This window comes from Micropterus salmoides, unplaced genomic scaffold, assembly GCF_014851395.1.
Source record: "Micropterus salmoides isolate LMB-PRFRI ecotype aquatic unplaced genomic scaffold, ASM1485139v1 Ms_hic_scaffold_1, whole genome shotgun sequence".
Taxonomy (NCBI): Eukaryota; Metazoa; Chordata; class Actinopteri; order Centrarchiformes; family Centrarchidae; genus Micropterus; species Micropterus salmoides.
In genome coordinates this window covers 40,139,450-40,150,782 of record NW_024040040.1, presented here as the reverse complement: position 1 = coordinate 40,150,782, position 11,333 = coordinate 40,139,450, and the positions used below count along the sequence as shown (strand labels likewise).

Here is an 11,333-nt window from a genome sequence, read left to right as displayed (position 1 = left end):
ACATATATATATATATATATATATATATATATATATATATATATAGCCACACACTCTCATCCTAAGGCCTTTCTCTTCTCTCAGGCCATTTTCTTTCAATCAACTTCTAACCTGTCATCTTCAAGCTGTCCACCAGATGCCCTCTTCCCCATCACCTGACTGCCCCACCCATCTACACAACACTTCCCACTTCTCTCATCAGCCCCTCACCACATGTACCAGTTAAATTCCTTTTGGTTGATGTCTTCTAGTTTTTGCAATATCACAATTTATGTTGTATGTTTTTTTTTCACTCCTTTGAGTTGATAATGGTGTTGCTATCTTTGTGGGAACTTTTACTCACACCGCCTGGTTTTGCTCTCTTCTGGGGATCTGCACACACTTCCTGGTTTTGCTATCTTTGTGGGGAATTTGTGGGGATTTGCACTGCTGTTGTCATCAGTTTATCAAAATACAAGTGAAAATCCTTGGCAATAATAAATTAGCTTCCAGTTTTTATGGCAATGTATTCCAACTCTAAAAAGCCAGAATTAAAACCCAAACTGCATTACCTAAAGCAGTTTGGTTTTTAATTCTGGCTTTTTATTTCACATTTCTGCATTTCAGCAGTGTTTTGCAACTCTCAGCCATTTAGGCAAATGTCTTTTTTGTTCCAAAGTGTTCAGTAATTCAGTTCATATCAATACAAAGCATTTCGTCTTTCAGTCTATTCAGGCAATTCATGTCAATGTCCAGCTTTCATGGTGTTACAGTTTGGCTTCCAGCTTTTCTAGCAATATATTTCAGCTCTCTTCAGCTTCTTAAGATAACGCATTGTTCCGTGTGTTTTTTGATTGACTACTACTTCTGCATATGTTAAGCTATAGAAACTAGTCCCTCCAGGATTTCAAGCCTTTGCTGTGATTGTTGCGGCCTAACATGCCTGATTTTGTGGCAGCTTTTACAAAAAATTGCGATAAAAGTTGCTATGTTCTAGTGTGTTTGTTGTGGGAATAAGTGAAAACAGCAAAGGTAAGTGCTGTTTTTAACTTTAGAATTATAGCTGAACCGTTAAACAGTCCTTCCAGCATTTGTATGTTTTGCGGTGGCAAAACATACGAAATCCACAATACTGCACTTTTTGCAAAAGAGTTTACCCCTGCTTTGGTAAAGAAGATCTGGATAAAGTTTTTCATGGTCCTTTTTTTTTGTCAGCAAATGTGAGATGTTAGTTTCACATCTGTGGCATCTTGTAAACAAGGAAGTGACAAGCTGACGTATGACAACAGTTTTCGGGAAATGGCGATGAAGGTCAAATTTAAAAAAAAAGTTGCGGTGAGTTGTCAAAATTGCAAGTCGCGCCGATTTCACAGGGATTTATTGAATTTGTGATAATAGTTGCAATCCTGGAGGGATTTATGTTTGTATTCAGCCTTTTCCTACCTTTTGTGATAGAAGTGAAAAGCATTGGCACTCATTAGGTAATTTAGATCAAAGAATTTGAAAATGAGAAAAGTTAATGTATACATCATGTCTTAAAAAGTCCTTCCACTGCATCACTGACATTAGCTGTGTCTACATTATGTTGCGCAAATTAATCAGTGTCATAGGTCCAGACAGTGGGAGAAAGATGATGGATGAAAAATGTCTGCATGGTAACCATGTTAAAGGAAGAGAGGAAGGCACTGAAAGTGGCCGAGCATGTCTGTGCATCTGCAATGTAGTGCTAGAGGAGCGAGAGTGTGTCTTACGGATGCAGAGAGGAAGGACGAGACAGTGAGAGAAAGACAGTGCGTGTGTCTTTTGAAGTGTATGTGTATGTCTTTCGATGATGACAGAACAAACGGCCACCTCTGTCATGCTTGGCCTTGAGAAGCCTCTATGGATTTAGGGCTCCATCAGCCCGGGGAGCTCTCTTGCTGTTCTTGGAGCTGCCTGTTTGTCTCTTTCCACACCGCCGACTAGCCAAACAGCAGGGTCCTCCGCCTCTCCCACGGGTCAGGTCCCTCTCAACCCCCGGCAAGCTTTGATCTGACGGACAGGAGAAGGGGGTCTGAGAGGGCTTTGGGAACTCACAGCTCTGTGCATGTATGTGTGTGTGTGATGAGGTAGCAGACAGAAAGGCAGGGGGATGGGCGAGGTCAGGTGAGGTTAAAGGCTGGTGTCCGTTGACTGTCCTGTCTTTTGGCTACAGAAGAACAGCTACCACTCACTCGTACAAGCATATGCTCCAGTATATTATTTACTACAAGTGAAAACACTGAAAAAACACACTACTGTAGAGTTTAAAGCTGCTATAATCAGTATTTTTACAATACCAGCAGATTAAATGACTGTGTAATGTAAATGGTGTTGCTCGTAGTAACACACAGAGAGTTATAGTCAGACTCTGCAGTTTCTATTAGCTTTGCAAAGTTTCATAGCATTTTTCAACTGTTTTGTTTTTCTCAACCTCAACTCAATGTCACAGTTTTGATCCACTTTTACTGCTCCACAGTGTAATTGTAAGGAAGCTGTTTGCAGAATAAAAAGCCAAACATGGCTAAAAGAAGAGTGAACATTGGACTTTCATTTGTCTGATGGACGTTGCTATGTATCAGCTGGATGTGTAAATAGATATATTCTACCACTCAGGGTGATTTTAATAAATTTTTTATAAAGTCAATTTATGGGATTAGCAACTGAATAAAAATGAACTCATAATATCACAAATGATTCATCATTTGCTGATCGTGCCACTGATATGTCACATTCTGAAAAGAAATATGAAGGAACAACATGGAGGAAAAGATACAGAGCGACTCTTGTATCACTTTAGGATGAGTCTAATCTAATCGCTCACCTGTGTGAGTGCTTGCATGTCTGTGTGATTGCTGGGTATGCACACAGATCTCCACATGTGCCCCTTACCTCCACACCTTTTCCCCACAGGCAGCCTCTCTGACCACCACACAGCCATCAGCCCTCCACTCACTTCTATCCAGGACAGCCCCCTTTTGAAGGCTGAGTAATTAACGTGCCATCTGATACACCATCCAGCCATAGAGGCTCTCCAGGGACACACACACGCACACGCACACATACACAGACACACATACGTCCCACTCACACGCACACACAACCAAATCTGTTTGCACGCTTACACGCACAGGCGATCCATCACACAGTGTTAACTGGCCGAGTGTTGCTGTCAGCTGTGTCTTGGTGTGAGATGGTGACCCTGAGGTTAGCCCAAAGAGACCATCATCTGCCATAATGACAATCCCCTCTTCAGCAATTTGGTATTGTATTCACCATAATACTAATCCTAAAGATACGATGTCTGATTGAAAATCTCTTGCAATTACCCTAAAGGGATAATTTGGTATAGGGCACATTTCACTATCTACTGACTCTTAATCATACAAACTCATGGATTCCGTGTTTTATGTCTATTTCTATAGTTTTAAAGTGTATTGTGCTTTGCCTAACTTCACTGGACGTGTACGCTATCAAGTAGCATTGTGCTTAATGTGAGGGAAAAGCTGCTTCATTGCTGAGGGTATTGCTAATTGTTTTAATTATTTATTATTTTTTTTAAATCACAAATTAACCGTAAGTCTAAATAATGACTTTATTATTTGGAACTGCTTTTTGAAACATGTATATTCATGTTTTGTGTTAGTGTGAATAGGTAAACTAGGTATAGCAAGGATAGATATTTTATATAACATAAAGTCAATTTATTTTCTTGTCTATTTTCTCTCTCTCTCTTTCTCTCGCTAATTTATACTGCCATGTAAAGAGACATGAGGATTCACCCGTGTCACAAAACTCCACCTTAACTCAGCACAAAAAACAATAATATTAAAATGATTAATGGGAGTGAGTTCATTGTTATTGTCATCCAAGAAGTTTGATTTGTGACATCAGGAAATGTTGTAATGATGAAATAGTCTTTGTAAAGCAACTAATTACAAATAAACACCAATAACTCTGCCATAACACGCAATAATATCTATATCCTTTCAAAATTTAAAAGTCCCACTTTTTTGTTGTACCTGTGCAGACTAACCGGCAATAAACAAGAAAAAAGACCACATATCAATAAATGTCTTTCTTCCACAGAGTTTTTAGGACATCACGTTCTACATGATGACCATGAAATTCCTTTGATTTCTGATGTGGTCATGGAAAGTTCAAGCCTCTTAGAAAAAAAGTCGGATTTGGGATTTAGTTGCTTGGATGTTGCCATCAGAGACCCTTGACAGAATATTTTCTCCACAAGGTTAAAGGTGATACCAGGATGTCAAAATAAAACGGATGCCTGGAGAAGATATCTGTCTTGACATTTATTTGGACTTGTAAAAACGTTTGGCAATTGGTTTGACTGAAATGATGGACTCCCGTAGAACAGCATGAATTATTTTGACATATTAACAAAGAAGTACCAAAATAAAATATTTTTTTAATCACAGGTAAGCATCCATGCACAACACATAAACAGTGAAAGAAAAATATTTTTTTTGCTTATCTTCCCACCACGGCTTTTTTCGTTGTTGTTGTCTCAAAGATCACTTTTGATGTCGCCAACACTGCCATGGGCAATGTGTCAGAAAAGAAAGAGAAAAACTAAGGGGTAAAAAACTTCTATTCCATAGTTGCAGGTGTGTTACACTTTTGTTGCCCCAGCAGAAGTTCACAACAGAGTTGATGACAAAGAGCCGGGCCCCATGCAGCCTATTGTGGCCTGGAGAACAATATGGAGGCTGTGAATGGCTAATCCCTCTGGACCGCTGACAGGTTGGGCCTTTAAGCAACCAGGGCACTCATTTCTCCACTGGGCTGGGCCGCTGTCTGACAGGGATGGGAAAACCCAGGCTACTTACAGCGACTGAGCCTTCGCCCAGAGCAGAGACTGGGAGCCATTGTGAAGTGAAAATATTATCTCCATTGTCAGGTTGTGGCCGTCTTTGTAATGTCAGTAGATGAACATGGGGAGAATATACCACCGGAGGGGGACTGGAACAAGCACACAACCAGCTGAGACTGTGTGAACGCCAGTCCTCCAGGTTGAGAGGTTTTTGGTTTAAAATCCTGTCTCAAAACAATTTCTTTTGACCTCATTAATGTTGCACAGAAATACCTGTATCCCAAAGGAATCTACAATTAACAAAAAGTGTTTGTGTTGATATTATCATTTATTTATATGTATTATATTTTTAAATGTTTTGACATATTTAAAATTCTCTTAGCCAACATTAATGATGTCATATGCCCTTTATTCATTATTGTCATCTTAATATAATTGCTGAAAATGAAAGGGGAAATCAAAAAAAGAAATTGTATGTGTATTCAGCTATACTTTCCATGCACACATGACAGGTTTTTTACCTTCATCTGTACGGACAATCTGTTTCCATGCCTGCAAGACCATATCTTAGAGCACCTTACATATCCAAAAACAATGGGAGAAATATGCAGTCGAGTGTGCATGTAAAACAAGCCCACTGAAAAAAACCTGTTTGTGTAAATCTCTTTGTGAGAGAGACAGAAAGGTGAGGACAAGATAATAGGCCAGGGGGCACCGCCCAGTCCTTGTAAACAGGGCCAGGATAGCTCCACATGCCCTGAGAGCAAACACAAATATCTGTTTCTTCTGGGCTTCCATTGGCAGCAGCTCTGGAACCAGGACACCACCCAAGCAGCTCAGCGACACAAACAGCAGTGCAGAGCTGATATTCAACTCCCGGCCTGTGGCCCAGTTAGGGAGACAGTGGAGGACGAGGCCCACAGAGGGCCGCAGGGGCTTGTGTGTATGTTGTTTTGTCAGCCTTCCTCTCCTCGCGCCCTCCTTACCCCTCCTCACCAATTTATGCATCCTCCCTCCTGTCTTCTTCCCCCCCCCCCCTCTGTTTGGCTCGACCTTCCCTTTCAGAGAGTTCAGCTCATCCTGCCACAAAGAGCCTCCATTCTCTCCTGAGAGGAGGCTGCCAGTCCAGCACTGTAACCCAATCACCTATCTAACAGAGGAGTGTGTCATCTCCACAGAGTAACAGGAAGTCTCGCGCAAAAGACAGATCTACGTCTCTCTGTCTCTCTCTTACTCACCAGAGGGCATGTGCATACATACAGATCTGGACGCTTGCAGCAACAAATTAACAACATCCTGGACAAAATAGCATGACATTTGATTTTGGGTACTTTTCGACATGGGGGTTTATATTGACATTGCCTGCCTTATCTTTTAAATCACAACAGAATTAGAATATTGTGTCAGCAAGAATACTAATTTCATGCACAGAAATGTGTCAGCACCAGCAAGACAAACACTTTCTCCCGCAACGTCCAAGTCCAGCTTTGGATCTGTTGCAAGTATCCTTAATCTTCTGGTTCCTCAGTTCATGGGCACATTCCTGGAGATTGTGAGTGTGGATAGAGCATGTAACCAAAAAACATCCACATCCATGTTGCACTGCAATTTGGCTGCAATAATCAGAATCTGCACAATTTTAGAAAAGGCAATACCCCAAATTTTAACTTAAAGTCCTGTTTTAGGATGACAGTTAGTTCAGGGTTCAACATTTTCATACCTGGAAAGAATGTATTTTTTTAAAAAACAAAGCCTGGACACAGCAGAGGAACTAATCTCCCTATGGGGAAGTGTATACATTAGGCAAACGTGATTGAAATAGTTTGGGATTTACATATCCCTTTTCTCATTAGTGGTATTGAGTGACTGGATATTGAATAACAAACACGCTCAAAGTGGGTTTGGAAAGCTCAAAGCGTCCAGGCTGGATTCCTGCAGGCTGTAAGGGTTGAAGTTAGTGCTTTTTTGGGCAGCTACAAAGGCAGCCTCACTGAACCCCCCGATGTTGCCTTTGGACCCATAGTTCCTTCCTGTTCATGGAAATTCTTCTACAAACGAAAAATGTTTCAGTCTTACCAAAAAAAGAAAAGACAGTTGGATTGTGCTGAGCCTTGATGGCTGACAATGCAATTTTATATCAAAGCAATGTGCTCCGCCTGAATAAAATTAATATCTGATTACGCTAGTTTAAAGAAGGGATGAAAAAAGAATAATGATAATGAAACAAGACAAAATTTCTATGTGAACAGCCCACAAAGAGCAAAAGGGTAGATGTACTGCAGTTGTGTTCTCATTTAATAAATGCAGGCGTTTGGTTAAAAAAACACAAATAACGGTTAATTGAACAAGTGATGTTTGGTGACTATGTGTTGAGGAAGAAATCAAGGAAAAGGAATTAAATGCACAGCTTTCCAAATCCCAACATACTGCCAGTGCCAAGGAAAGCAGCAAGTGTCTCATTTTGTGTGAGCATGCCAGCTATTATGATGTTGTGCTGACCTCTGCTGGACATAAAGATTCATGGCTCTTGAAATTCAAGATATTGCATTGTATATTAGGGATGTTCTAGTTCATGTGTGTATTTAAACCTATGATTCTTTAAACATGCTTATGGTAGCAAAGAAGAAAGCTTTCTTGCATTAGGACGGTTAAAAATCACGTTTTTGTGCACTTCTGTTCACTTTGTCTGTAATTTTCTACCCCCACAAACAAAACTCTTTCCAATTTACTCGTACAGTTTTTTTTACTTAACTCAATCTAAAAACAAAATGAATAGAAATCTATCAGCCTTTTCACAGCTGGCATTCTGACTTATCCTAGTAGGAAAACTACAGCTGTAACTAACAACTTTAACGGCAGCTCTGTTCTATTCGAGTGTCCCAATAAGTCATGACAGTGTGACAGTAAACCATCATTCATTTTATCATTTATACCTTTACGTTTTTCTTACTGCAACATGTCAGAAATGTCCTCTAATATCGCTACCTTTAGAACCTCATACTGCTAATCACACTGTCCTCTATTTAAACTTCAAGGCAAATTCTGCAAACAGTGTAAGAATATTCCACTGGTTGCCAATGCAGCTTTCCTTGTTTTGGGAAATATCTTCCATTTAGTGTCAGTATGTTGAAATACGACAGAACAATCGGATTGCTGTGCTAATATGAAGAAAATGATCTTAACAAAAAATCTTACAACATTTCGATTTTCACTGAAAACTGTGTCATTTCATTCAATCTGCAGACTTTTAAATTTTAAAGATTTACAGATATACAGTAATACTGCACCGACAAGGTCATTTTTCATCATAAGATCTAATTTATTTTAACTTGCAAAGTGACTATTTCAAATGTACCAAGTGTTGTACATTATCCTGACTTCTTAAGGTTTCTTTTCTGCTCATCTGAGTGTTAGGAGTACCATGGGTTTGCTGTTGTGTGTTCACATTCCTCACCACTAGATGCCACTCATGTGGCATTACAAACTGCATGAGCTTCAATGAAACTTGCCATTTTCAGCTTGGCAGCAGTGGTTGTGGCCAGCCTAGCCAAAAATTGGCACTAACCATGTGCTGTTTTATTTGCAAAATACAAAAGCTTCATTCCCAGAGAACTGAGATCAGCTCACTGCAGGTAAGCCAGTCCACAAATGTCATAATTTTGTTGACATGCCGTGTTCTGATGAATGGCACCTCATTTTCAGTGCAGTCAAGATGCATGTAAGACATTAACAAGTTGCATTCCCTCAGAGCCACATTTGAAGTTGATGGTGCGAGAAGAGAGGCAGGCTGAGTGTGAGAAGGCAGCTCATTAGCTGTCCGGGTCCAGCAGAGTGGCTGGCTTCTCCCAGGAGAGCAGTTCAGAGTTCTGGGAAACTCACCAACACGCCAACAGCTGCGGCTCCACATGAACCTGATGAAAACTCTTCCTCTTTCTCCTCTCTTCCTCTCTTTCTTCATCTCAAGCACTTTGTCAGTCTGTCCCACCAGACTGGATCTCCATCCATCTGTACTCACATCATTTTGGACTCGTAAGATCAAGAGATCACTGTCACTCGTTCTCTGTCTCTCTCGACTAAGTGTGGATGTTTATGAGCATGTGTGCAAGTCTGGCTCTGGTTGTGTATGTGTGTGTTTGGGGGGGGGCTGCTTCTGCTCCTCCCCTGAACTTTTGACCAAGTTCTATGTTTTGACTGAAATATGAACAACTGCATTCCCTCTGATCACATGGCTCGAGATCTCTGGACTGCAGATAAAGCTAACTCATTTATACATTTAATGACCATATAGGAGATTTACACATTAAACAATCATGATGTTGTGATGGGTAGAGAATTGTGCACTGAAAAAGCTTCATGTCCGAGATACAATTGCATCTGCATTGTATCAGAGTTAATTTTTTAGACAACTATTAAATTAAACAACTATGTGTGTATATCTATTAAAAATGTCTAAATTTGAGATGTCTGCAGAAATGTGATGTTGGTTACATGTACAAATATCAGCCTTTTTTAAAATCTGCTTTTCATGTCAGTGGTGCAGCTATACTGGGCATCAGCAGACTCATCTGCTACAGACATTTTATTTAAACCATCAAGATTAATGGATTTGTGTTCTGTGCATTTGAAGCACATGACAACCTGTGCTCAGAGTCCTGACTGCAGATGACTCACAATGAGATGCTGCTAAATCTCTACTGGAAATATTTCAAGGAGAGAAGACAACATTTATAAGCAAATGAGTTTATCTTAAATGCAAACATATTAAAGGACAAACATATCACAAACACAATAAATACTGTAGATCTATAACATGGCAGAATCCTGCGGCACATTTTAGCTTGGAGATCGCCATAGAGTCAAGTAAAAGTAGCAAAACAGACATAATTTTGAGTTGTGAGGTGGTTTTGTGAAATGCACTCTAAGACCTGTCAAAAACACCCAAATCTATACAGATAGGAATACTAGACATTGCTACTTTATACAGGCAGAGCTCCCAACACTGTATTGTACATAAATAAGGTTTTATCAACCGGAATATTTGTAACACTGTCTAACAAGTGACAAAAACATTAGTGGGAGTTTAAATCCAATATAAATGAGCTTACACATGGTGTAAACATGATGATACTAATTACAGCAAACATGCACAAAAGAAAATATATCTGAAAACAAACTTGGGAGTGTTTATTGCTCTATCTGACATGCTCTGAAATACACAATCCACAGTGTTGAGTTGGATTTGATTCTTCGTTTAGGGGGCAGAGAGGGAGGTTGAGTCACAGCTACCAGCCAGTTCTCCAAAGAGGGGCGCTGGACAAGAGGGGTAAACATTTTTACATTGTCTGCAGGTCTCCAGAAGAACCAAAGCTGGTGTCTGGTGACTCTATGCTGTGGCTCCACATAGTCTTACAGTGGATGAGATGTCCTGGCTGTCCTCTGAGCGCCCTGTCATCATAAATGGCCAGGTCTGTTAAAGCAAGAGACAACAAGGTTTAGCAGTGAAGAAACACATCCAGCACATGTTTTCCCAGACTCACTATAAATTACAATAGTCTTGATGAAGAGATAACCCTAAATCTTTAGAATGATACTTGATACTTGAAATATTATGATATTGTAATGATTATGTAAAAGAAATTACATAACAAGGTCTCTATGAAATTAGAATCTGTAGACTGTTAAAGTGGTTATTCATTTGTCGTGTAAGCCAATTTGTTAAAAAAAAGTACACATAGATGTAGGCCTTATTTCACTTTAAAGCCTGTTTTCGTATCTTAACATGTTTGTTTCGCAAAGTTAAATCTTCATACCAGATTGACTGGGTGCGCAAAGCGGTTCTCGTATCGGTCATCGTGCAGAAGCTGTCTCAGGTGAGAGATGTAGCTCGAGGCGAGTCGAAGCGTGTCCAATTTGGACAGTTTGGTGTCCGCTGGTACCCAGGGGAGGCTGGTTTTTAGTCTGGAGAACGCTTTGCTCAGCACTCTCATCCGCGCCCTCTCCCTGGCGTTGGCCGCGTTTCTTTGCGACTGCCGCGCTTCCCTCTGGTGCGCCTTGGAGAGTTTGCGCTCATGCTTGGTCCTCCCCTCCACACCGTCATCTTCGAAGTCGTCATCCGAATACTGGCTGGGATTATAGCAGTTAATCTTCCGTGCGGTCCTCTCCATAGTGGTGGCAGTCCTTCTGCAGCATGTCTTATAGTCCTCAGCGTCACTTGCAGCAGAGCCGGTGGACATGGCTGCTCCACCTGTGCCTTGGAGGCGGACACGAGTTGCAGTTTAGGGACAGCAGTGACTGAAGATCTAGATTCTCAGCTTGATGATATTTTAGTAAAAGACACGAGGTCGGAAGTCAGCAGACACAACTTTTAAACTCCCATTTGGTAACGCTGCAACTTATCTTGCCCTGAAATATCACCACTTGACAGTGCGCCACTACAGTACCAACTGCTTGAGGTCAAGTCTGAAAATTGCAGCTCTCTCTAAAACTGAAACATGCCTCCTTG

At 40.6% G+C, this 11,333-nt stretch overlaps 1 protein-coding gene across 1 annotated transcript; it reads right to left on the bottom strand.

Moving 5' to 3' along the window:
- Window positions 1-9,574: 9,574 nt before the first annotated feature.
- Window positions 9,575-11,298, bottom strand: LOC119899779 (musculin). The gene is made up of 2 exons (XM_038714518.1): window positions 10,642-11,298; window positions 9,575-10,298 (listed from the first exon to the last, which is right to left on the bottom strand). The coding sequence occupies exons 1-2, from the start codon at window positions 11,062-11,064 to the stop codon at window positions 10,215-10,217; spliced, it is 507 nt and encodes a 168-aa protein (XP_038570446.1). The 5' UTR covers window positions 11,065-11,298; the 3' UTR covers window positions 9,575-10,214.
- Between the last annotated feature and the right edge of the window lie 35 nt (window positions 11,299-11,333).

Bases quoted from the DNA above. Each gene is read 5' to 3' on its own strand.
- LOC119899779 (XM_038714518.1), bottom strand. From the start codon at position 11,064: ATGTCCACCGGCTCTGCTGCAAGTGACGCTGAGGACTATAAGACATGC. The intron at 10,299-10,641 runs GTATGAAGATTT...TTGCTTTAACAG, and splicing joins TTGCGCACCCAGTCAATCTG to ACCTGGCCATTTATGATGAC.